Raw genomic sequence first — 27,315 nt, 5'->3', positions numbered from 1 at the left:
TTATTTATAATAAGTGGAGTGGTTGGAAAGAAATGCCTTCCATTATCTTGCTCCATAGACTGAAAAGCATGCCCTTATTATGAAATTACAATCAGTAGGAACTTTGACCTCATGATAATTGAGACAATAATGTGTTTTATGATCTCATTAGAACCTTGGCATGTATGTGTGTCATGTGTACTCTATCTTGTTCACATTTTTCTTATTCCATTTAGATTTGATTTAGGGAGATTCTATCACACTGACACTTATTTTCCTGTAATGCAACATAAAAAAATTTTAGTACTTGTAGCTTCTATTCCCTTAAAAACAATAAATTTATATTATAAATATGCTAAGGAAAAATGAATCTTTTCATTTTGATTTATTTTATTTAGTAGGTTGCAATTAATTCTTCATGACAAAATTTGCAATCAGGGGAATTATATGAAAGAAAATGCTTTTGTAAATTAAGTTTAGAAAACAAGAGAATGTTTAATTAAATCTGGCTTCTCTGAAAGTGTAGATTTGCAGTTCCTGTTATTAGACTGTTTACTTTGTGAAATTAGAGTACATTGAATGAGAAGCCCAGCTTCTTATTCCTACTGTTGTTTTTCTATTACAGCATTCCACTGAAAAATTATCAGGGAATTTAAATGAGTTCAGCTTCTACAAGGATGTCAAAACAGCCACTTTGGAAATAGGTTATTATCACTGGATTTATTTAGCCTCTTAAACAAAGGAGCTAAGTTTTTAGAGAGATTTCTATACTTTGCTTTTTCATATCCTTCACCTATAAAATCTCGGAATTTTTCACTAAAGCAATCTGATTTGTCCACGCGATTGTTGACATCAAGATCTGGCGAATAAACATCAGGCAAAATTCAACTTTTCTTTGAAATTCCACAGCCACAGCCTAGGTTAGGTGAGACACCCTTTTAGGAATTTCAGTTTTAGAACTTTGATTTTTTTCCCCTCCTCGTATGACAACTTAGGGGATGTTGAGAAGTGCTCCTGTGTTTGTATGGTTTGGGGCTTACAGTTACAGATCTGGATAGTGGGAGAGGTGGTGTTTTGAACTGTTTTGCAAGGGTATGTCTGGTTAGAATTTCTGACATGTTTCAAATAGCGCTCGCACACAGGACAGTAATGGTTACTTCATGATTTTCGTGCCAGTTGTTTTTTGGGGGCGTCCGTGAAGCAGACCCGCAAGGACTGAGAACAAGGAGTTAGGCTGTCCTCCCCGGCCCCAGAACGCGCTCGCTCCGCTCCACGCCAGCCGCCCGACTCTTTCCTCGCGCGCCCCCTCTCTCCCGAGAGGTAAACAGCCCGCAGCACCGGGGAAGGCCGGCGCAAAGCCGGTTCTCTCGGAGAAGCCACGCAGGGCGCATGCTCTGCCGATGGCGGGTCTGTAGCGCCATTTTCGGATGCCCACTCATTAGGCAGGTCCGCGGGACAGCGGGCATTAAAGTTGTTCAGACAGTGGGAAGAGCTCGCAGAGGCAAGCCCAGGGCCTCTCGGAGAGGAGCCCTGCCTGCCGCGCGTCGCGGTAGCGCCATGAAGAAATCCTTTTGTGTAACTTCCCCGGGTGGACAAGTGGCCCCCCCTGCCTTCTCTGCCTCCGGCCGCGCTGGCCTTGGCTGTCCCGCCTCGCCCGCTCCGGGAGCCCAGCGATACACAAAGCAGGCATTTGTGATGATTTTGCGCTCACAGTGGCGTCCTCAAACTGGGACGTGGAGGCTGCATGGGGACGTTTGATACCCGCGAGAACAAAGCACAGGTTCCATCCGAGTCTGCTTCTGTGCAGAGGAAATCAGTTCGTGGACTTCTAAGCTAGGAAGTGGCGCTTCCTTTTCAATTTCTTTTCTTTTTTTTTAAATATAACGATGGAGACCCCTTAGTGGTGGGGATGCAGGTTGGCTGGAAGGTCAGCGGGAGGTTAGGCAGGGCGCGGGGAAAATCAGGGATGTTTGAGTGTGGGTGCGCGCGCGTGCAAGAGTTTAGAAGAAGATGGGGGCGTGCGAGGAAATGAGAGGGACTGAAAAGAAAACCGTGGAGTGGGAGAAGACTTTCTTGAGTGCAGAAGAGGAAGGCGTGCGGGTGCCTGCTGGCCTCCGAGGCCGCTCCGCGGTGGCCACTCGCGCCCCCCACCGTTTCATTCATAAGTTTCTGGCCCTGAGGCCCCGCCCGGCTCCCCCGGGCCCGAGGGCCGCGTTTCCCGTACTGCAATTGGTGAGCGGCAACAAAGCCTTAGCAACTGGCTCCTAGTGACCCGCGGGGCGCCTGGTAACTGGGGCGCGGGCCGGCGCGGAGAAAGCAGCAGGGCTGTCCCTTTAAGGGATGGCCGCGGAGCCGTGAAAGTGGAGGGGGCCGAGGGGGGGGCGGGGAGGAAGGTCTGGGGGCGGACCTAGGGGGAGGAGGAGGAGGAGGAGGAGGAGGAGGAGGAGGAAGAGTTGCTGCTGAAAGGAGGTGGCGGAGGAGGAGCCAGAGCAGCTGCTGCCAGCCCGCGGGCACCGGAGTCCTGCCCGCTGCCGCACGAGTAGCCACGGGCGCGATCGGGGCCAGCCGTGTCCTCCTCCATGATCACTTTGGGAGCTGGGGGAAGACTTGGCCGGGCCGTGAGAGCTGGTTTGCGTTTCCCAGGAGCGGCGGCCGCGGAGCAGCAGCAGCGACAGCAGTCCGCTTCGAATCGGAGCGGCCACAGCCCGGGGCGTGTGCGCCCCGCGCGGAGCGGACTCGGGTTCCCCACGGAATGTCCCCGGGGCGCCCGGCGCGCTGACCCTGCAGCCGCCTCCACCCTCGGCGCCCGCTGCCTCCCTCGGCCGGGCTCGGTGTTCCGGACCGCGAGCTTCCTGGCTCCTGGGCAGTGGGGAAGCCCCCGGGGGCGGGTGACCTCAGCTGGCCACGACCCAGCCCTCCTCCGTGCGTAACTCGCTTAAGATGGCAGCGGAGTCAGGGGAGCTAATCGGGGCTTGCGAGTTCATGAAAGGTGAGGCGCAGCTGCCCCGCATCCTCCGACCCTCCCTCGTCCCCAACTCCTCACTTCTTGCCGCTGCGTCCCAGCCGCTGTCCCAGGCTTCTCCCGGGTCCCCGGTCCTGTGGCCGCTGCGCGCGCTCAGGTCCCCTCTCGCCACTCTCCAGTCCCCGAGGACCCCCTGCTTCCGGCTTCTCTTTCTTGCGTTCCCTCTTTCCCTCTGCAGATCCCTGGGATGGCCTCCCCCGCCGGTGATGGGACAGCGCTGGCTTCTGCCGGGGCCCGGCACCCTGCAGCTTCTGGGGATCCTGCACCAGTTGATCCTTTCGGTCGCCCCTACCCCATCGTTGCCGGTCTCGGTTTTCGGGACACCCCCACCCCCCACCTCCAACCACACCCCCTCGTCTCTCCTTCCTTCCTCTTGAAGTCTCCGGAGCTGCTGGGGAGAGAGGCTCGCTTCTCTCTTCCCCTTCGGCAGCTGTGAGGTCTGGAGATTTCAGAACCAAACTTGCGTCTCCAGGTCTGCTGGTACCTCCAGCATTGGTGTCCTCTGGCGGGCGCGCGGCCACGGGCTGAGTCCCTGGGTCCGGCCCCCCTCCTGTCTCTCTCACTGTTGTGCTCTGGGGGCTCTGCTTTCCGAGAGAGAGCGGGTTTCTGCAAGAATTTCACGTGTTAATAGGGTTCTTTAAATTATGGGTAGCAGATGTTATTTTGAGCCTTCTGTTTATCATCAGCCTTCACCTCTGCTTCCCCACTTCTCATATGTTTTCTCCTGTCTCTTATACTTGTCTTTCAGATCGGTTATATTTTGCTACTTTAAGGAATAGACCAAAAAGCACAGTAAATACCCACTATTTCTCCATCGATGAGGAGCTGGTCTATGAAAAGTAAGTTTCTATTTTTTTTTTTCTCTCTCATTTAGGTTGTTGGCTCTTTGGTGAGGATACACTATGCACCTTTATGGAAGTTTTATTCAATTTTCTCCCGTGGTGCAAGTAACAATACTAGATATTTCTTTCAAAGGCTCAGGTCTTTGGGAAGAGGTGCAGAGCAAATTCACATAATTTGAACCTGTCAACACCTCAGCCCTTCTAGACTTCTGTCTGTATCAGTTCTTCTTACCACCCCAACAAACAGCAACTATACATGACCAGTGCTTCCTAAAGTGAGACCAAGCAGATCCATCTCTGTCATTGCCAGACTGTAATTGGCCGGTGAATCAGTCACCAAGTATTTATGGGACAACCACAGGATGCAGGACAGTGTGTGCACTACAGGTACGTAAGATTACAGTTCACAAGGCGTCTTTTGTACCTTAGCCTGTTTTTATTTGTGCAGCTCCTTTGCAGAAAGTGGGACACATGAGCTGCAGGGAGCTGTATCCGAGTTGTATCCATGAGGAAGACTTTGCCTGTGTGACAAAGTATTGATTGAGTTGTGTTATTCAGGTGCCCCAAACTTCAGGCTCTTCTTTTCTTTGCCTTTGAGGATGGAGTACAGGAGTGCTGATTTACTTTCTTTGTTTACTTTGCATGTGTGGGATTAGGATTGAGAGTGGAAAATAGGAAAAGGGCACTGTTTTCTGTGAAACAGCACTGATCCACAGGAAAAAGATGATAGGAAAGTTCATGGGAAATGGATGTAAAAGGGCTGATTTTGTTATCAAAAAATGAAATCTGTGCATGGTTTTTGCATAATACACATTTTCCATGAATTTTTTGAAGATACTTTGTGAATCTCCATTCATTAAAGCAGCAGATGATAAGGAATAAGAAGGCTGAATTGATTTGGGTATGTTCTTTTTATTAAAAGAGCTGGTATTTCAGAGGAGTCTACTGTCTTCTAATATAAATATTAGTTTACTGTCATTGCTGTCGTAACAAAAGGTACAGTTGCATGAGCCATGTAGCTTCCTAGCACTTGTCCAGCTATAAAGGACATTTGGCTGTGCTGCCTAAGGATCTGGGGCTTACAGCAGGCCTTTGAAGAGTAAGTGTCATGGGCCTTTTCTCAGAGGAAGCGGCGTTTAATTGTCCCTGCATCACAGGGGTTCTTGAGATGGAGGTCTTGGGACGTTTCTCTTAGTGGTGCTGGGAGGAGGACTCTCCTTGAATAGCTGTCGTGAGAGCTGGAATGAAAGAGCCCTTTGCTGCTGCGGTGAGTGCCCGGAGTTGCTGAGGCAGAGATCTGAGTCCCTGGTGTCAGATTACAGCTCTGCTCCTAGGCAGAATGGAGCTCTGCTCAGCCTGCTCCCTGACCCTTGGTACCTGGGTGATGTCACTGCCAGCAGTGTTTATTGAGTGTCCACCCTTTGTTGAGAATGTGCATTGTTGTGGCTTTCCTTCTGTGAATGTAGGGTTTGGGGACCTCTTGTGAGTCGGATGATGGGGACTGTGCCTCTGCATCATTATGTTCAATTCTGCAGGGACTAATGTGCTAGAGATTGTTAGTATGTCATCAAACAAGCTCCAGTCATTGAGGTCTGAGTGGCTCCTCATGAGACTGTTGCTGGTAGATCCAGCATAAAATCACATTTGGCCAACTAAATAGAGCTCACAGCTCACAGTGGCTTTTTAATTCTAATATTGATATACTAGCCCGATTTTGTATGTGCTATTCATGGTGGTTTTTATAGGATGGGACTACAAATCATGTTTCTTTCACATTTATTCTACTGTGTTTCTGGGGTCTTGTCAGGAAAGACTTGCTGGAGAGGCCGTTCAGTTTATCTGGTGAGTTTGGATGTCATTTGAAATGATGGTGAGGACTCCAACCTGGGCCGAGTGTGTCCTGCTCTAGTTTGCATCTGTCCTGCTGTGACACAGTGGTGCCTGCGGTCTCTGTCACCCACAGCTCCATCCTTTTTGTTACCCCAAATTACACAGTACGAGTGACACAGAGAATGACATGATGATGACGTTTAAGGAGCTCCAAGCCTAAGGTGAGGATAACAGGACTGCAAAAAAGGTGCAGGAAATTTAACTGCTTCAGTATAGCCCCTGTGCTTGGAGGAATTCACAGGAGGCTGGGGCACAGCTTGAGGCATGTTCAGAAAAGTTTTGTGGAGAAGTTGAGAACACATGAAGGATGGGTGGGGTCCAGTAGTAGAGATGTGGGATGATGGATTCTCTAAAAATGGCCAGCAAGGGTGAGAAGGGAGGCTCAGACATGCGTTCAGGCAACAGTGGGTCCTCCAGTTTGCTTGGTGTGCACAGGTCACACATGTGAGGTGTGGACTCCGAGGCTGAGAGCTTGGTTGGACACAGATTGAATGTCAGGGTGAGGAACCCACAGATTCCTTGGCATGCCGCGGGACTCTGTTGAGGATATGGGAGCAGGTATGGTATGACCAGATTTGTGCTAATTGTAAATAATGACAACCATGAGCTGAACATTTAGATGCATGCCAGGTGCTATGCTAGGTGCTCTGCAACTATTCATCATTTTGTTTCTTGCATCAGTTCTATGAAGTTGGCACCATTACTATCTTTACTGCACGATGATGATGAGGCACAGAGAGGGTAGGTCACTTGCCTAAAGTCACAGAAATAACAGGTAGCAGAATGGAAGGTGAAACCAAGTATCTAGTTCCAAAGGACGCAGATCCTCTCAAAAAATTCAGATGATAGCACCACTTAAGATGGATGAAAGAGGTGGGGCCAGCCCTCTCTGAGATGTCCATGGAGAAACAAGTGCCTGTATTAGAGTGGTGGGAGTGATGATGGAAAGGGGGCATCTGAAGTCATGTGACTTGGCAGCAAACCAGGAGTGTGGGGTGTAGAGAACTGCAGAGAAAGAGGGCTCCCACAAGTCCTTAAGACAGCCTGGGTTGCTGTCAGCCTATGGGATCCTTGGCTGTCACAAGGAAGTGGTGTGGAAGAGCTGGTTTCCACGGGAAGATCCGATGCTCCATGTGGACCAGGTTGAATTAAAGATGTTTAAAGAATATTCACATCACGGATGGATATTACCTAAATGTTGAGTTGTCAAATTTGGGAGTTTCCCCAAAGGTGTGCTAAAGCTGTGTGGGTAACTTGATTTTTGAGAAGAGGTGATACGAAGGTCTGTTATTTTGCAGGCAGGACCAGGATGAGGGGAGAATTGGGAGAAAGGAGAGACAAGTAGCCCCAAAAAGTGGGAAAGCATGAAGGAGACAGGAGAAAGGGAATGTGGACAGAAGCAGTAGAATCCATCTCTTCAGCTCAACTTCTTGGAAGTGTCCAATGAGAGAGACTGCAAAGCTTCTAGGAGGATGTGTAGCAATCTGGGCTCTGTCAGGATGTCCTGGGGGCAGTGGGATCCTGACTGTCACACTTACATGTGTATGTCTCTAACATCAGGCGTGTATTATAGAGGGCTTCCATACAGGCGTGTATTATAGAGGGCCTCTACAGCCTGGTCACTCAGGAATCTGATGAATGTTTCAATAAAATGCTACCTTTCTGTGCAAACAGTCACCTGGGAAACTTTCTGAATCAGGGCCTAGGCTCAGTATGAGGCTGAGGATCCTCTGGACAAAGCTGTATTTTGGGAAGATGTTTATTTCATCATCAGAGGATGGCAGCACTTTGTGATTGAAATAGCAACTTTCTGAGAAGCTGTGGAGGAAATCTCACCAAGTGTTCCCATGATGTCAGGCGATTGGAGTGACAGTTAAATTTTCTGCTTTATTTTTATTTTCTTAAAAAAGTATTTATTTGAAAAGTGAATGAGTGGGAGAAAAGAGAGAGAGGGAGTGAGAGAGAGAGTGATCTCTTCCATCTGTTGGTTTACTCCCCCAGTGCATGCAATAGCTGGGGCTGGGCTAGGCTAAAGCTAGGAGCACGGAACTCAATCCAGGTCTCCCACTCCCATGAGTGGCAAAGAATCCAACTACTTGACTCATCACTGGCTACCTCCCCAGGTGCACATTAACAGGAAGCTGGAATTGGGAGCAGATCCAGGACTCAAACCCAGGCACTCCAATCTGGGGTGTGGGTGTCTTAACTGCACCACCAAATGCTCCACCCCTCTGCTTGATTTTTAAATTGACCTTGTCTCAATACTAGAAAAGACCTGAGCAGTTGGAATAAAATGTGGATGATAAGAAATCATACTTTACCCTTAGGTTTCGATTCCACAGGATTAAAATCAGGGTATAGGCTTGCACACTTGTGGTACAAAAATAGCCCCCTAAAAGGCAGCCTTTCAAATAAGATTTATGTGTGTTTGATTACACTACAAATAACGCATAACTCTTCAGAAAGACTGATTCTTTTGGTGTTGGAATTGGGCCCTGTAATCCGAATAGAAGCTTACCTTTAATAACTTGGCTTACAAGTTAGTAAAATCAAATATGGTAATTATTGTAATCCTTGTGTCCCTCTTGTTAAGGTGGCCATGGGGGTAGGATTGGTTGTTAATTGTACAGAAAGCCAGTTTGTTGTGAAGGATCTATATGTGGTGTCTTTGTTTTCAGCCTTGTCCATTTTCATTTCTTCTCTCTTTGGATTTGCAAAGAGAAAGTATTGAAAATGCCAGCAAGCTCCTCGTGGAGCTACTCTGAGGGCCGAATTTTAAGCAGTTCCTAAAGTGATTCGAAGAATTCCACCCAATGTGTTAGCATGTTAACAATGAACAACCTCTAATGAGGACTAATTAGCTAAGTGGAAGACTTAAATAATTTAAAACATTGAACTTTTTTTGAATTTTATTAACGTGGCCTGATATTAATGCATCTAGGAATTCTTGGATAAATAATTTATAGAAGAATGATTTCTTTTGTCTGTGGATCAGCCAAAATGTAATTGTAGGATATTTTTGTGTGAAGTACAGAACTGCTTACCTAGAAATCTTTGCAGGAAGGAGTATTTAGATTAGATTTATGTGAGAAGAAATCCTCCTGGATTTTCAATTTCTATTTCAAGTTTAATATGTAGCAGTGAAGATAGCTTAGTGGGAAGTTGGATGCCACTTAAGCAGATACCCACCTGTGAGCCTTGGAGTCTAAGCTCTCATCATGAATTGCTGTGATACAGACAGAAAAGTCTGGTGGAATTCCTAGACAGATTTCACTGTAGAAATGAAAATAAAGCCCCAACGACATTAGCAGCTGCGGCTAACTTGTGTCATCTTGTGCCAGGCAGTGTTCTGAGAGTCTCTCTCGTTGTCTCTGAATCCGTAGAACAATCCTGGGAGTTAGGTGCTGCGTTAGGTTTTCATCACCACTTAAAAGTGAGAGGAAACGGCCCAGAGAGGGTGAGTTCATTGCTGGAGGTCACGGAGCTAGAAGAGGACAGAGTGGGGATTCGAGTCCCAGGCAACCTGCCCTGGAGTCACTCCATGCTCCTAGGCCTCCATCTGTTCCAATGTCCTGAGTCTGAGGCTAGTGGGGAGGGTGTGGGACAGCCCTGCTCCTCCCTGCCAGGCCTGTCCCCTCTAATGAGGGTGATGGTTTTCCCGAGAAATATGCCATACGCAGCGTATGCCTATACCATGTCTGGCTTGTATTTGGGAATGCCTGATGGTAATTAAAACTTCTGTTGGCAGTTCCTCTTTTGTGGATATAATTTTGCATTTTCTCCTTTCAATGCACTGCCAAAAAGAAAGAAGTTGAATTATTTTTGTATAGTTGTAGGACATGTGACAGTAAAAACAGCCCAATTTTTATAAGTCTGTGAAAAGTGCTGTTGTAGGCTGTCTGGTGAAATGTATTTCCTGTCTCGCTGGTGTAGCTTAATATATAATGAGTTCTACACAGAAGTCTCTGAAAAACTTCGAAAGTTATTGAGTTTTTAGTTTTTATTTATTTAATTTATTGCAAAGAGGGAGAGAGAGAGAAAGAGAAAGAGATCGATCTTCTGTCTGCTGGTTCCCTAACTGCTCTCAGTGACGGGCTAGGCAGGCCAAAACCATTCAATTGAATCTTTTTTTTTTTTTTTTTTTTTTTTTTGGACAGGCAGAGTGGAGAGTGAAAGAGAGAGACAGAGAGAAAGGTCTTCCTTTGCTGTTGGTTCACCCTCCAATGGCCGCCGTGGCCAGCGCGCTGTGGCCGGCGCACTGCGCTGATCTGATGGCAGGAGCCAGGTACTTATCCTGGCCTCCCATGGGGTGCAGGGCCCAAGCACTTGGGCCATCCTCCACTGCACTCCCGGGCCACAGCAGAGAGCTGGCCTGGAAGAGGGGCAACCAGGAAAGAATCCGGTGCCCTGACCCGGTGTGCTGGTGCTGCAAGGTGGAGGATTAGCCTAGTGAGCCACAGCGCTGGCTCAATTGAGTCTTTAACATAGGTAGCAGGGGCCCAACTACCTGAGTTATCACCTCTGCCTCATAAGGGAAGGAATTAGCAGGAAGCTGGGATCAGGAGCAAAGTGGGGCCTCAAACCCAGGCACTAGATAAAGGATGCCAGTGTCCCAAGCAGTGTCTTAATTAAAAAATGCCACCCCTATTTAGCTTTTTTTTTTTAAAAAAGATTTATTTATTTATTTGAAAGAGTTACACAGAGAGAGGAGAGGCAGAGAGAGAGAAAGAGGACTTCCATTGGATGGCCGCAATGTCCGGAGCTGTGCTGATCCAAAGCCAGGAGCTAGGAGCTTCTTCCAGGTCTCCCACGCAGGTGCAGGGACCCAAGCACCTGGGCCATCTTCCACTGCTTTCCCAGGCCATAGCAGAGAGCTGGATCGGAAGTGGAGCAGCCAAGTCTTGAACTGGCGTCCATATGAGATGCCGGCGCTTCAGGCCAGGGCTTTAACCCGCTGCGCCACAGTGCAGGCCCCCCTATTTAGCTTTTAAAAGATGATAGAGTTATACTTTCTTCTCCTTCTACCCTAGCCTTCAAAAGTAACCCAACATTGTTCACTGTTGTTTCTCTCTCTCTTTGTAAACATTTATCTATTTATTTATTTGAATGGCCCAGCAACAGATCCCCCTCTGTTTTGAGTGTAGGTATTTGTTTGCATGTATGTACTTATGTGTACAACTAATGTTATTATGCAGTATACATTATAGGAAGTAGTCTTGTATGTATATATTCATAGCCAGTTCTTAATGAGGTAACCCACTTGAGTCAAATTTGACTTTCTAGATATTAATTTATTTAAGTATTTGCTGTTTTGACCTCAAGGTATTCACAGTCTACAGTCTGTAATCCTCCCTGGTAAATTGTTGTTCAGTCTTTTGCATTTGTTTGAGATAAGCCTGGTGAGAATGAAGAATTTAGCTGAGGTGCTAGGAGAGTGTTCTTCACAGGGCCGGCCCTACCCTGGCACCCAGAGAGCGAGGGGGAGGTCTGAGAGGCTGCAGGAGAGTCCATTGAGGAGCTGTTTGCCGTCCAAGTTCTTTCTGTGCCAGGTCACCTCAGGGCGGCTTCATTATTTTGTTTGAAGTAGATTCCTAAGACATCAGATGTTCTCATTTGTAAGTTCATAATCACTTTTCCAAGCCAAAAGTAAATGATTTTTACTTAGTCACAGCTCAATACGCCTTTGTGCTTAAAAAAATGACTTGCTACATTTTTATGGGAAGTGAAAAGCATAACTTGAAACCTGTAAATGGTTGAAATCTGCTGTACACGAAACTAGCATAACTTAGGTGGGGTAGGTTATGACACAGAGCCCTGTGCTTTGGAAATCGACACATATGAAGACACTTCAACAAGTATGTGGAGAATGGAATTAGCAGGTAATGTGCATTTTGCAATAACTTTTTGAAGTACCTGTGTGTCTATAAAGAAGGATGAGGAAATAAATACCGTGCAGGGCAATATAAGATCAAAGTTGCACATGCATGTGTTGAGTGTCCCAGAAAGGAAGAGCTCATTACTGCCCGGGTGACCACTCCGAGAGTGATGTTGGAACCAGCTTTGCGAGGGTGTATAAGAGCCCAGAATACTTTTAGGATCTCTTTGAGGACCTGTTATTGCTCACCATTCATTGTTATACCTAGTGCAGTGCCTGGCACAGAGCTGGGGTCCTAGAAATTTAAGTTGAATGAATGAGTGAATGAATGAATGAATGAGTGAGGAAGGAAGAATAGAAAGGAAGGAAGCAATTTCAGGCAGAGTCACAGGAAAAACCACACGAGATGTTTGGGAAAAGGAAGACTGCGAGGTGGAGCTTAATACTGGATGGGGCATAGTCACAGATGAGAATGGACCCTTGGTTGGGTACTGGATTGTGGAAAGCCATGTGGACATCTGTCAGTTCTGCGTGATGATGCATGGCTCTGATTTAGGCTGGGCAATGACAGGAATGGATTTGGAGCAGGAAGGCCAGGTTTGGAAAGGCTAGAGTATGGATTGCCTGGCTGTGGGACTGATTGAATGAGAGTTGGGATGAGGGGTTGAAAGAGATTTCAGTTTCTGGCTTGGGTCCCCAGGAGAAAGTGATACCTGTAAGTGGGTGAAGTATGTAAATCAGAGGGCGGAGCTGCCATTTTGTTCTGTTTGTTTGGTTTTGGGGATGGGAGATAGGAAGTAGAAAGGGGGAGTTGTTATAATGGAGTCTTTGTCTTTTGTGGTCTTTAAGTAGAAAATAGACAATGCCTGTCCTCAATATTTAGATATTTACTTGTTTAAAGTCTGGGGAGGTAGGTGGAGCAACTGATCTCAGATTCCTTTCTGGCTTTGTGCTTTGAGTTGGGCTGTCTACATTTCATTGTGGGATTCATTGTTTCTTAAATTTTTTTTCTGAAGTTTTAGTTCAAATTTACTTCAAAAATATGTTGGTTTTGTTCATCAACTGAATCCTTCCAGAACCACCAGGAAATTACATGTTGAATAAGAGCCTTCTAAAATATTGTTCTGTTTATTGAAAGTATGTAATATTCCTAGTCCTTGACCACTTGGAAACATCTGGTAAATGAGATGATTATTTGTGGTTGACAAAGAATTCCTTTTTAAGAAATAGTCTCTGTGAAATATGGTTTTTGAAAATTGTTTCCTTTATTCCTTTGTTATTTTTTTTTTAGAAAAGATTTATTTATTTATTTGAAAGGCACAGTTACAGAGAGAGAGAGAGAGAGAGAGAGATTGAGATTCCGTTCACTGCTTCACGCCACAATAGCCAGGGCTGGGCCAGCCAGGCTGAGGCCAGGAGCCTGGTACTCCATCTGAGTCTCAGCATATTGATAGGTGAAGGGGCCCAAGCACTTGGGCCATCCTCCGCTGCCTTCCCAGACTAATTATCGTGGAGTTGGATCAGAAGTGGTGCAACTGGGACTTGAATTGGTGCTCATATGGGATGCCAGTGTCTCAAGCAGCAGCTTGACCTACTATGCCACAACCCTGGTCTCAATAGTTTGGTCTTAAACATGTATACATTCTGTTGATTTGTATTTCTTTTGTTATACAATTTAATTTGCTTTTGAGGACCAGAAAACATTGTTTATTTCATGTTTGACCTCCTTGATCAATACACAATAATCATGTATTTATTCAATTTTGTCTGGGCATGTGGCCTTTCCGTGATGCTAATTATACAGAGAATTGGGAAATTACATCTTGAAGTTTCAAAGCTGTTTGATCATTTAAATGTCATGGAGGAGCTGGCATTGTGGCATACATAGTGGGTAAAGTCTCTGCCTGCCATGCTGGCATCCCATGTGAGTGCCAGTTTATGTCCTGATCCACTTCCCATCCAGCTTTCTGCTAATGCACCCGGGAAAGCGCTGAAAGAAGGCCCAAGTGCTTGGGCCCTGCTTCCCATGTGGGAAACCTGGAAGAAGTTCTTGGCTCCTGGCTTCGGCCTGGCCCAGCCCCTGTCATTGTGGACATCTAGGGAGTGAAACAGCAGATAGAAACTCTCTCTCTGTCTCTCTCTCTCTCTTAGACTTCCCAATAAATAAATAAATCTTAAAAAAATATGTTTATGGAAACTTTTCTAAAATGAATCCATATTTCTGCTTTCTTAAAGAATGTTGCTGATCATGATTTACATTTTCCTGTAATATCTAGATTGACTTGTTATGAATATGGGGTTGAACACTTTTCCTGTAATTTGGTGGGTAGTTTTAGGGACTCTTGATGAACCAAGTGCCCTCTGCTGATGTGCCAAGTGGCTCTAGTTTGCTGAACATCTGTGTTTTTTCATAGTATGAATTTATTCTGTTTTTATTGCTAATACTCTGAGTTGAGTACTTTGTGGGTGCTGCTTTGTTGGGTTAGCATTGACATTGCTGTCAGGCAACTGGCCACTGATAGCGACTCCTCCCCATGAGCTGCTGATGAGTCTGATAGCTCTGGGCATAGAAAGCAGAGATCACATCTTATTAGCATTTGCTACCAGAGAAGCCTAAATCGACTCTGGGATTCTGTTTCTGCTTTTCTTTCTTTTTCTTTTTCTTTTTTTTTTATGATTTATTTATTTGGAAGTCAGAGTTACAGTGAGAAATGGAGAGACGGAAAAAGACAGATTTTGCATCTACTGGTTTGCTCTCCAGATGGCCGTAATGGCCAAGGCTGGGCCAGACCCAAGCCAGGATCCAGGGGCTACCTATAAGTCTCTCACATGGGTGGAAGGGGCCCAAGCACTTGGACCATCCTCCACTGCTTTTCCCAGGTGCATTAGCAAGGAGCTGGATCGGAAGTGGAGTAGCCGGGATTCAGTGGCTTTACCTGTTGTGTGCAATGCTAGCCCTGGGAGTCTTACAAACATAGCTACAGGGCATGGGTGTGTGGCAGGCTTTAGAAGAAACAATACAACTTTGTTTTTGGTTTACTGATGGTCCCCACTGAGATTTCAGATTGGTGATACTTGGGCATGGGGACCCTTGTGTAACTGACTTCTTGGTCTATATATGTTTCTTCCTTTTAAGGGCTTGTGGAATTCATACAGAGTTTATGGGAGTTCTGGTAGTTAAATGACTGGTTCCCAGCAGTAGAATTAGTCTGAAATGTTAACGTGTGTGTGTGTGTGTGTGTGTGTGTGTGTGTGTATTTTGCGTGAAATCAAGACACAGGCTGAAAGGTTGCTGCTCGGAGGCTGTGTCTGGTGGGCTTGTAGAACCGCGCCTTCTGCTCCTGCCCAGGACTGAAACGTTGGGATGTGCTTGCCCTAGAGCTGATGCCTGCAGCTCTGCAAAGCCCGAAAGGGAAGGCTTAGGCTGACTTTCATTTGGATAAATTCACAGAGTTGAAGGTGCTCCCATGAAGAAAGCTGCTGGAATGATGACTAGTTGGGGTGAGTCCTTGCAGCTTTTGGGGGTTACCTCTGGAGCAGGCCACACACGGAGCATGCCAGTCACAAAGATGCAGCTGCAGGGGGAGTCCGAGGGGAGGGGCCTAACCTTGCTGTGTGCCCAGAGGGGTGGACGATCTCTCCGAATCCATCCCCTCCCTGGCCCTGCCTTCTTGGGTCATTTTGTCTGCCTCGTTTTACTTTGTACTCAAAGCTTATAAAAAGTGATTATGTGTTGTCTCCCCTCCATATTTAACCCGGCATAGAGTTTAGAAGGATAAGAGGGAAGTATCTTTGCAAATGAATCAATCAGATCACACAATCTTCCATTTATTTACTCAGTCATCTTTGTACTGGGTGCTTCAGATACAATAGTGAGCAAATTTAAACCTAGCTCTGATCTCATGGAGTTTGTAGTCTGGTGGGCGGTAGTGAGGATGTTAATTAAGCATTTTAGACCAAAGATTACCTGCGGGTGCTCTAAAGGGAAGACCTGCGGTTCTTTGAAAGCATGTATAGCAGAGCCTATTTGTGTGTGTGTGTGTGTGTGTGTGTAGAACAGGGTTTGGAGAGGTGGAGATGGGGTGAGGTAAAGAATTCCTTGAGGAAGTGTGACTGGGACTGAGAACTGAAGGATGAGTGGATGTTAATGAGGTCAGAGGAGGTAGTATGTGCCAAGGGCCTGAGGCAGGAACTAAAATAAATCCTGTGGCTAGAGATTGTTAACTATAAAATGGCTAAAAAGTTTCAAAATGAGATCTTAAAGGGAGATAGGTAGGGGCCACACCACCCAGTGCCTTGCAGGCAATCTTCAAGGTATTGGAGATTTTACAGTAACTATTTCCACCAGCACAGGTTTTAGAGTGGCTGTTTTTCTTTTGGGCTTCAGCTGCCTTGTGAAATGTTGTGAGCCTTAGTTTTTATTTTATTTTATTTTTTTTGAATATAAGTTTCCTTTTATTTTGAAATGGAAACAGCGGAATGCAGTGGTTTGTCACGGGGAAGAGAAGCGGAGGGTGTGCCCTGCTGAAGGTCAGAGCCAGCTGCCCTACCCCCCAGACAAGCACAGAACAGACTCAAGGCTGGGAAGAGAGGTACAATCAGAATTGGGGTGGCGGTGGCTGGCAGATTTCCAGTCATGCACAGTTTTCAAAGTTATCACGATTACAGAGTAAGGTAGCACTCGTTCTGAAAATCACAAGTCACAAGAGGGAGTACTCAGCCCCTCCCCCCCCATTCATAAAAATACACTCGCCGGTGAGCCTTAGTTTTTATGTACAAGAGACCTCTCATCATTTGGTTTTCTGCCAAAGTCATGTTATACTGTTGGCCTCGCCCTCTTCAGCGCCTGCTGTTGAATAATGGGGTGAGTTTACACTGGTTTAGAATGTTCCTGTGGGAGTGAGTTCTGTCTTTACAGGGCATTCTTGAAGAAGTCGCCTTTTGGTTTTGTTAGTCTGAGTCTTGAAGGGGGTTTTCTCTAATTGACCTGCTCCAAAGAAGGAATTCACAGAATTACAGACCCAGATGCTGGATGCTTCCTTCATACCATCTGGTCTGTTGCTTGGCTTTATGGAAAAAGGGCAGCACTTACCTATTTTACCAAAAACAGCAGCTGTACCCTTAGGCACCCTGCAAATTGCTCTGGGCTAAGAAGGTACTAAGTGGGAGAAAGGGTCCTTATACTCTCCTGTTAACTAGGCCAGAGAGCGCGTACCAAGGGCCCGAGGCAGGAATTAGACACGGGGACTTTCCTAAAACAGCATAAGGACAGAGTTGGTAATTGGATTTTTTCCTTCCTTTAGGATCAACAAATGTTCAGCTTTATGCAGATAAGTAAATGATATGGGGGTACTTCAGAATGGTCATGGAATTGAAAAATAAATTTATTTCAGTACAAAGGCAACTTTGAAATCCATGCATAGATTTTTCATGATCTACATTTTCCATGAACTTTTTGAAGGCCCCCTTGTGGTTTCCTAATACACAGAGGTGCTTTCTAGGCACTGCAAGTGTAGAGAAAGTGTGGCAAAGGTCAGGGAGAAGGCTGAGTCCTTCCCCTTTCCGCTCTGAGGGAAATGCCTTCTGTACCTTAATCCAACACAGTGAGAGGACAGAGTACACAGCGAGTACATAGTGAGAGGACAGGGTGAGCCGCCCTGGAGACACATTTGAATTATTGGATGGTTTTGTCTAATGTAGATAACTAGAGTTGTAGACTCCTCGACTCTAGAATGAAGTGGCTTCAAAAGTTCTTCCCACTAGTGTATCATGATATATACATAGGATATATTAGCACAGCTGGAAAAAGATTAGAAGCCACCTGATTGGGTGGCTTCCTTTGAGAGATGAGCATGTGGGGACTCAGCGAGGCCAAGACACCAGCCCAGGGACAGTGAGGGACCACGCTGGGACAGGAAGCCTCAGGCTCCCAGTGGTCTTTAGCTCTACATCAGGCTGCTGTGTGCAAGGAAAGCTTGTGAGATGTGCATCTGCTCTGCTCCGGGAAGCTGGCATCAGTGGACTTTGGGTAGTTCTGCCATGAGTGTTTCAGCCAAAACTCAAGACTTGCGCTGTGAGACCTTTTGGAATTATGATCATTTTAAATTTTAGCCACACATAGAAACTTATTCATTTGACTGGAGGAATGCTGGTAATATTCATTCTAGCGATAGGGAAAATATTAGGTGGTGTGTGTGACATAGAGGCAGTGCTGCTTAACTTCTGCAAACTATACATACACAACCATGACTTGTGTAATCTTACTGTGCTTTGTGGGATACTGATATCTCAGCACTAATCACACTGTAACAGTATCTCTACTTATCTTCTCAGTAGGGGGTGAGATCCCTATGGATTGGGATCAGTAGCCTTTCAGTAAACATTTGGGTGAGTGAATCAATAGACCAAAAATGTCAGCTGTGCTGGTAAAACAATGGAAGAGTTGGCATGCCTTATAATCTTATAGAATTTATTTAAAGCAGTTGTATATATTTTAATTTTAATTTATAATTACTTTTTAACAGCTTCAATGTGATTTGTAGATATAATTCTGAAGCATAATGATATTCCCTTTCTTCCTGCCTCCCTCCCCCTGTCTTCCTCCTACTTTTTTCTATCTCTCTTTTTTTTTTTAATTTTTGAGATAACATATTTTAAAATTACATTACAGTAAAAAGGCTTAATACTTCACCAAGTAAGAAGTTTAACAAGTATAAAGCAGAAAGACTGTAGTTCAGTGGAAATACAGACAATGGCTATAAACCATAATTGAATGGAAAAAATGACCATTTTACCCATGCAAGGAAATTTTAAAGTAATCACAGATCATTGAAACTATAGTAGTATAGGATTCTTGTTTGGCGCTGCAGCTTACTTGGCTAATCATCCGCCTGTGGTGCCAGCACCCTGGTTCTAGTCCCAGTTGGGGCACCGGATTCTGTCCTGGTTGCTCCTCTTCCATTCCAGCTCTCTGCTGTGGCCCTGGAAGGCAATGGAGGATGGCTCAAGTGCTTGGGCCCTGCACCCGCATAGGGGACCAGGAGGAAGCTCCTGGCTCCTGGCTTTGGATCAGTGCAACGTGCTGGCCATAGCAGCCATTTGGGGGTTGAACCAATGGAAGGAAGACCTTTCTCTCTGTCTCTTTCTCTCACTAACTCGGCCTGTCCAAAAAAAAAAAAAAAACCAACACAAAAAACTATAGTAGTATAGGATTCTTAACCATTGGTTTGACAAAGTTATGCAGCGAAGTTTTAAAAAACAATATTTGCAGCAATATTGATATACACAGAAATTTCTTTCTTTTTTAAAAATTTAGCTCCCTCATATAAGGCAAAACATGAGATGTTTGTCTTTCTGGGTTTGGCTTATTTCACTCAACATGATATGCTCAGTTGTGTCCATTTTGCTGCAAATGGTGGAATTTCATTCGTTTTTTTATAGTGAATGATATTCCATTGTGTATATGTGTCAGATTTTCTTTATCCATTCATCTGATGATGGACACCTTGGTTGGTTCCAAATTTTGGCTATGGTGAATAGTGCTTCTAGAAACATGATGGTGCAGATAACTCTTTAATACATTGTGTTCAAGTCTTTTGGATAAATACCCAGTAGGGGGATTGCTGGATCATACGGCAAGTCTATTTCTAGTTTTAAAAGAAATCTCCACACTGTTTTCCACAGTGACTGCAGTAATTGACATTCCCACCAACAGTGTGTTTTTTTTTTTTGTTTTTTTTTTTGTGTGTGTGTTTTTTTTTTTTTTTTTTTTTTTTTTTTTTTTTTTACAGGCAGAGTGGACAGTGAGAGAGAGAGAGACAGAGAGAAAGGTCTTCCTTTGCCATTGGTTCACCCTCCAATGGCCGCCGCGGTCGGCGGGCTGCGGCCGGTGCACCGCACTGATCCGATGGCAGGAGCCAGGAGCCAGGTGCTTTTCCTGGTCTCCCATGGGGTGCAGGGCCCAAGCACTTGGGCCATCCTCCACTGCACTCCCTGGCCACAGCAGAGGGCTGGCCTGGAAGAGGGGCAACTGGGACAGAATCCGGCGCCCCGACCGGGACTAGAACCCGGTGTGCCGGCGCCGCTAGGTGGAGGATTAGCCTAGTGAGCCGCAGCGCCGGCTTTGACATTCCCACCAACAGTGTTTAAGTGTTCCCCTTTGTCCTCATCCTCACCACCATTTGTTACCCTCTGTGTTTTGGATATTAGCCATTCTCACAGAGGTGAGATGATATCTCATTGTGATTTTAATTTGCATTTCCCTGATGGCAGTGATGTTGAGCATTTTATTGTATATTTGTTGGCCATTTGTATTTCCTCTTTTGAGAATTGTGTATTGGAGTCCTTTACCCATTTCTCAACTAGATCGGCTGTTTTTTTTTGTTGAGATTTTCAAGTTGCTAATATATTTGGGATACTAATCCTTTGTCAGATAGGTGGTTGGCAAATATTTTTCCCATTCAGCTGGATGTGATGGCTTTCACTCTGTTGATCAGTTGCTTTGCTGTGTGAAAGCTTCTGAGTTTGATATAGTCCCATTTGTTTAGTTTTGCTTTCCTTGTCTCTACTTTGAGGGTGTTGTCCAAGAAGTCATCCCCTATGCCAATATCTTGGTGTGTTTCTCCTACATTTTCTTCCAGCAACTTTGTAGTCTCAGGTCTTAAGCTTAGGTTTTTGATCCATTTCAAATTGATTTTTATATATAGTAAGAGGTATGAGTCTAATTTCATTCTTCTACATATAGACATACATCTTTGCCAGCACCATTTATTGAAGAGATTATCCTTACTCCACTGTATGGTCTGAGCACTTTTGTCAAAACTCAGTTGGCTGTATGTATGTGGATTAATTTCTCGTCTCTTTTCTGTGCCATTTATCTATGTATTGGCTTTTATGCCAGTACCAAACCATTTTAATTACTATAGCATTTGCAGTATGCTTTGAAACAGGTATTGTGATGCCTGCAACTTGGTTTATGTTGCTCAGGTTTGCTCTTTGGCTATTCAGGTGTTTTGTGATTCCATATGAATTTTAGGATTTTTTTCTAACTCTGTAAAGAATATCATTATATATTTTTGTATTGTCTTTGATTAATATTCTAACATGTAATACCTTGTTCAGAAGAGGTAGTTATAAATTTTGTTGAATGACTGACTAATTCTTGGAGTATAGCTTATCTTTTTGCTAAGAAGTTGAAGATTTTCACAGAAAACTGTGAACATGTAGAATAAGGCATAACAGAGCTTCAAACAATGATTTCTCTGAGAATGGGCTCACTTCGATTTTATTAGCTTACTGGAAAAACCAAAGACCAAGTAATGGCACAATATAAACTTAATAAATCTTGTAAGGAGAGCTAGACACGCTGGGTATGACAGAAAGGCTTCTTGGCCCAGTATCTATGTGCCTTAGCATCCATGGAACCAGTGCTTGTGGGTGCCAGGTGACTCAGTTTGGGCTCCCATTTCTTTTTTCTCCCCTTAAGGAAATGAATCACTTTGCAGGACTCATATGCTCCAATTCTTTTAATTTCTTCCTGTCAAAATGGGAGGAAATTTGATTTTTAGCTATTTACACCCATTGAGTAGAAGATAGAATGATTTTCACTTAATAATTCATGAGTTTCTGTCTATTATTGACCCATATTCTGCCAACCTTGCTATAGGAGGAGATTTACAAATTGGTAGACAGATTGATTTGTTCATTCATTTATTCATGTGTAGATGAAGCTGAGGGTCTTCTGAAATAATAAAATGATAAATCCATGATTTTTCCTGCCCGATGAGACCAGAATAACTCCGGCTCTCTTTCAAGACAAAGGAAGTGTTGCTGGGCTGTGGTTCTGCAGGCTTCTTCCTGGGAATTTTCAGAATGGAGAAGACACTGTCCAGTGTTTGTCACCTCAAGTTCAGGAGCCCACTCAGCCTCTGATTTCTTTACAGAATTTCTAAAGGACTTACCTCGGCCATTCCATCTCACTGTCCCCAAGCTCTTGAACTTCTTTTTCTCCTCTTCTACCCTGAGTCGAACTCCTTTCATTCTTCTGCCTTTGTTCCAAGTTGCTGAAATATGTTTTTTCTACTCTAGTATGTTCGACTTATTTCAAATGTTTTTTATTTTCATAAAATATCAAATACCTGTCTAGTGGTCTGTATTGTAAATCTGTCTATTTTCCCCACATCAGGGAAGATGATTCATGGGAATAAGTATCTTAGTGGATGGTGTTTCTCTATTCAGGCCATTTTATTTATATTAAAGTTAGCAATGACCCAGTATCATGTGAACAATTATGGCCATTTTCTCCATGATTTTGACATTTTCAGAAATTTATGTGACTGGTTAGAAAACTATATATGCACATACAAACTATTATTATAAATACACAGATATTCTTGTAAACAGAAGCATTGTAAGGAAGTGGTATATCAAATGACCTTAAGATGGCTTCTTGGCTTTATCTTTGTCACACTTCTGCCTTTTGAAGACTAGTTCTAGGTTGCTCTTGGCTATGCAAAGTGTTTGAATTTCTTAGTGTGTAACTTGAAGCCTGTCCCTCTCTCTGTGGTATATGAAGGCAGATCTATAGAGCTTCATGATGTTGTGGGGTGGGAAGTCCTTTGGGTTGAGATGGCTTGGTTTTTATTTTTCCTTATCCTTAACTTTGGACTGTGGCCAAGAAAGAAGTGTAACCTCTTCACTGTGTTGTTTGTGGGTAGCAATCTGCTCTTACAGCGGCCTTCCACTTTGGAGATGATAAGGAAACTGGGGACTAGAGCCTCTTCTAATTTTCTGTTCTTCAGTTCAAGGTCCCAAACTGACTTTTTGGAAATATGACTCCTTTGAACAAACAGAGATAAAAAATTACTAGGCCTTAATCTTACTGTTGGGAAATATGTAGGTTCTTGAAGAATATTGTCTTTTTTTTATGGTAATCTTTTTTTTTAAACTTTTATTTAATGAATATAGATTTCCAAAGTACAGCTTATGGATTACATTGGCTTCTAACCCCCCCCCCCATGACTTCCCTCCCACCCACAACCCTCCCCTTTCCCGCTCTCTCTCCCCTTCCATTCATATCAAGATTCATCTTCAATTTTCTATATATACAGAAGATCAGTTTAGTATACATTAAGTAAAGATTTCAACAGTTTGCACCCACATAGAAACACAAAGTGAAAAATACTGTTTGAGTAATTGTTATAGCATTAAATCTCAATGTACAGCACACTAAGGACAGAGATCCTACATGAGGAGTAAGTGCACAGTGACTCCTGTTGTTGACTTAACAAATTGACACTCCTGTTTATGGCATCAGTAATCTCCCTAGGCTCTTGTCATGAGTTGCCAAGGCTATGGAAGCCTTTTGAGTTCACCGACTCTTATCTTATTTAGACAAGGTCATAGTCAAAGTGGAAGTTCTCTCCTCCCTTCAGAGAAAGGTACCTCCTTCTTTGAAGACCTGTGAAGAATATTGTCTTTAAACATTTTATCTATGCCTCATTCATGATACTTGGCAATTTCTCTGGTTTTTAAATTTTTTTTTTCATTTAAAATGTATTTATTTAAAAATCTATTTGGCAGGCAGAGAGAGAGAGAGAGAGAGAGAGAGAGCTAGCTATTGATCTATCTAATTTATCTCTCTCTCTCTCTCTCTCTCTCGATTTCTATCTGCTGGTTTACTCCCCAGATGTCTGCAATAGCTGAGGGTGGTGAGGCTGAAGCTGGGAACTCAGAACTCAGTCTGGATCTCACACATGGGTGACAGGAACACAATCACCTTCTGCTTTCCAGGGTGTGCAGAAGCAGGAAGCTAGATAAGAAATAAAGCCAGGTCTTGAACCCAGGCACTTTGATATGAGACGCAGGCATACCAAATGGTGTATTAGCTGCTGTGCCAAACACTTGCCTCCAAGTGCTGGAAAAAGCTGGAGCTGCCCTGGGCTTAAGCCAGGACCCTGGAGCTCAATCTGGGTCTCCCACGTGAGTGGCAGGGGACCAAGCACTTCAGGCATCACCTGCTGCCTCCTATGGTGCTCATAAACAGGAAGCTGGAAGTGGAAGTGGAGCTGGGATCTGAACCCAGCTATTCTGATATGGGGATACAGACAATCCAGCAGCATCTTAGCTGCTGTGTCAAACACCTGCCTCTCTAGTGTTTTATAGTTATTTTTGTTTCTATTTGATATTTACATCTTTATCAATATTATCCACCAGGGTAGAGCATTTTTTAGTTCTGTAGCCACATGTGGCTTTGCACATATACATTTCAAGTGATAGGGAAACTGAATTTTAAACTTATTTAACTAATTAATTTAATTCAAGTCATCATTACTATTGGCTACCATGCTGGAGACTGCAGATCAATTTAAGGACAAGGTCTATACGGTCTGTTTTTGATTTCTTGTGTTACTGGAATATGCCAGTTTACTTTCCTGATGTTTAATGAAGTAGGTCCATTTGTTCACCATATTGCTTCCAAAAGTACATGTGACTAACCCGATCTTATTGTTAGAAATTGCATAGCTTTGAGTTTGAGATTGAAGTTGGCTTATAGTAGTTTTAATGAAACTGGAATTGAATGACATGAATTCTTTGTTTCTTTCTGAAATTTATTCAAAGTAGGTTTAAAAGCTGAAAGAACCATAATTAAAAGTTGCAAACTTAAAATTCTGTGTTAATATTCATGTTCAAGTAGGGAAAAAAGGAGGCAAGTTAGTCAAAAGTATTGCTTCTGATGATATAAGGGCAAGGAAATATCTGTTCTAGAAATAGGATTGCCTTAATCAATGTTGTTAAGGGTATTTTTTTAAAGATTTACTTATTTGAAAGTCAGAGTTACATAGAGAGAAAGAGAGAGCGAGAGAAAGAGAGAGAGAGAAATGTGTTCCAACCTTCTATCCACTGGTTCACTCCTCAATTGGCCTCAACGACTGGAACTGCGCCAATCCAAAGCCGGGAGCCAGGGGCTTATTCTGGGTCTCCCACATGGGTGCAGTGGCCCAAGGACTTGAGCCTTCCTCTACTGCTTTCCCAGGCCATAGCAGAGAGCTGGATCAGAAGTGGAGCAGCTGGGACTTCAACCAGTGCCCATATGGGATGCTGGCACTGCAAGGCGGTGGCTTTACCTGCTTGGCCACAGCGCCAGCCTCAAGGGCATATTTTTGTAGTCTTTATTTTGGTTCTTTTGAATGGGTTCTTGTTGAATAGTTTTAGATTGGTCAGTCACTAAGTCATTGGTATAGTGCATTTTGATTCACAAGTATTTTGTTTGTATTTACGGCATAGCACTATACTGAGAACTTCGTAAATAAATCATGAACTTTTATATCAAATCTCAAAGGTTTCTTTTTTTTTGCAACTCTGTTTTCTCATGAAACTTGTATACAGGAACAGTTCATTTTAATGCTACCTATATTATAAATTCTACAATATTATTGATTTGTCTGTCATGGATAGGATATACAAGTTCAGTATTCTTTAATTGTTTAAGGCATATGGCTATTAGCACAGTTGATGTAGTGTAGTGACACATTCATTATAACAATTGGGAGGTAGAAAACATTAAATGATTCCTTAAAATGAGGGTCATTTGTGGACAGATGTTTTTGGGAAATGGTTGGTTTTTAGTGAGTTTGTGGTCTTGGTTAAATTGAATTTAAAGCATTAATAAGCCCACTATTAAGACTCATTCCTTGGAGTTTCTTCTAAGTAGATAAGGCATACCTCAGTCCCTGACAGAGAGACTTGCATTGTACCTGAATAGGTAGTATATATATATGGTAGTATGTGTCCCTGGCCACAAGAGTGACACAAATGGTGAGTGTTGAGAACTTTGAGAAAAAAGGTGGTTAATGTTCCCAAAGAGTAACTGGACAGACTTCATGAGAAGGTAGGATTTAAACCAGGGTTTGACGAAGCTTCAGTGTAGCATGAAGAGAAAAGGAGGGCACTCTAGGCAAGAAGATCATGTGAGCAAGGACTTGGATTAAGAATATGTGTGGAGTATTTGGGAGTAAGAAATGGACAAGTTTGTTGGGATAAAGACTCCAAATGGACCCTGATGTGAGAGAAAATCAGTCTGGGATGTAGGGGCATGTTGTGTAAGGTTGTGGTTCCTGGGCCAAGAAATTATTCTGAAGGCAGGAGGGAAAGACTGAACATTTTTGAGTGATTGGAGGATATGTGGGACGTGAAACTTTATGAAGATCGTTCTTAGTAGTGGAATACAGAATGGTTGGGAAGGGGAGAGAGAATTTAAACAGTGCAGATGTGAGACAAACAGGATTCGGATTTCTATCATCACGGTGGGCACAGAAAGGAAAAGGATGAATTATATGATATATAAGAATTAATCTAAGATTTATTTGTTACTGTATCGTGATTGTGAAGGTGATCATGCTGGAGGAACTGGGAGACACAAAATGTTTTTCAGCTTGAAGGCTGCTTTGAAGGAAAGGTGGATTGAGTTTTAGATATTCTGAGTTTCAAGTGATAGAAGGATCTGTAGATGTTGGGTCCAGCAGATAGTTGAAGATGGAAGAGGCTGATGCTGTGTCTCAAGTGGAGACAATGCTTTTCTGTAGTGTTATCAATCAGTTACATTCATGGCAGTTGTATAGATTTTAGACTGTATCCTGGAGATGTAAGGGATTAGGGAGTGGGAGAGGAGCCAGTGTATTTTAGGATTCAGAAATTCAAGGAGAATGAAAACTGAGAGAAGACCACTGGGTTTAAGATACCTGAGAATTGAGAGCAACATTTGAGTGGAACAATTGGAATTGGAAACTAGATTACACAGCATTATGACTTACATAACTGATAAAGAAATAAAAGCAGGACATATGGGCCACGTACATCTCAGTTCTTTCCTTGCCTGCTTTTTAGTACTTTGACTTAAATGTCCTGGTAGTGAGATAAAAGGAGTTGGAACTCAATACTGTCCAACAGTCTCCTTTTATGAAACTGGTTAGGATAACTGGAGGGCATTAGTAGAGTAAAGCCAGTAGTTATTTGGACTACTATGAATTAGATCTGTTACACAGTGACCTTTGTCCTGAATACAATTTGAATTTGATGATAAATTTAATGAAATTAAAAAGGAACATTGATGTTACTACTACATTTAAAAATTTATTTTTTTTATTTTTAAGGAATTTATTAATACATTAGATTTCAGGGTCAAAGCAAATGCATGATAATTACTATAGTACAATTCTTATGTTAATATTATATTAATACACAGAGAACAGATTCAAAGTATTACATTTTTTGTTTGTGTTTTATATCTCAGTTTCTATGCAGATTTTGGACCTCTGAACTTGGCAATGGTATACAGATACTGCTGTAAACTAAACAAGAAACTCAAAGTGAGTATTGCCATGATGTTTATATTTTGATATTAAAATATTTGAACCATGAAATGTGTTCATTGGGGTTGCTGCACACACACCATTGTCAGGTAGTCTTCTTTATCTTTGGAAATTAATGTGAGTTAGTTCACTGGAAGTTGAAATTGATCCTCCTGATTATTCCACAAAGGAGATGTTAACCTCTTTCATTTTTCAGGATGAATTGCAATATGAGCTGAATGAAGTCATTGGAATCTAAGAAAGAAAGAACAGCACAAATCCTTTTAGGTTATTGTTTATGAGTCTCTATCAAATTCCCTCCTAGGATAATTTTTCTGAAACCTTCCAATCTGTTTGTGG

At 43.5% G+C, this 27,315-nt stretch overlaps 1 protein-coding gene across 9 annotated transcripts in view; it reads left to right on the top strand.

Moving 5' to 3' along the window:
- Positions 1 to 27,315, top strand: part of CDC14A (cell division cycle 14A) — a 189,698-nt gene that overhangs the window by 4,937 nt on the left and 157,446 nt on the right. For 3 of the 9 annotated variants that reach the window (XM_070077983.1, XM_070077980.1, XM_070077979.1), the window contains exons 2-3: positions 3,750 to 3,840; positions 26,898 to 26,973. In XM_070077983.1, coding sequence (XP_069934084.1) covers positions 3,750 to 3,840; positions 26,898 to 26,973 — 167 coding nt within the window. Of the gene's footprint in view, positions 1 to 1,640; positions 1,907 to 2,407; positions 2,969 to 3,749; positions 3,841 to 3,976; positions 4,231 to 5,868; positions 5,895 to 26,897; positions 26,974 to 27,315 lie in introns of those variants that run through there. The other 6 variants (XM_070077981.1, XM_002715832.5, XM_070077982.1 and 3 more) reach the window with 5 other exon arrangements.

The sequence above is a fragment of the Oryctolagus cuniculus genome, chromosome 7 (assembly GCF_964237555.1).
Source record: "Oryctolagus cuniculus chromosome 7, mOryCun1.1, whole genome shotgun sequence".
NCBI lineage: Eukaryota > Metazoa > Chordata > Mammalia > Lagomorpha > Leporidae > Oryctolagus > Oryctolagus cuniculus.
Note: the sequence above shows the minus strand (reverse complement) of the source record. Positions and strands in the feature narration are given on the sequence as shown.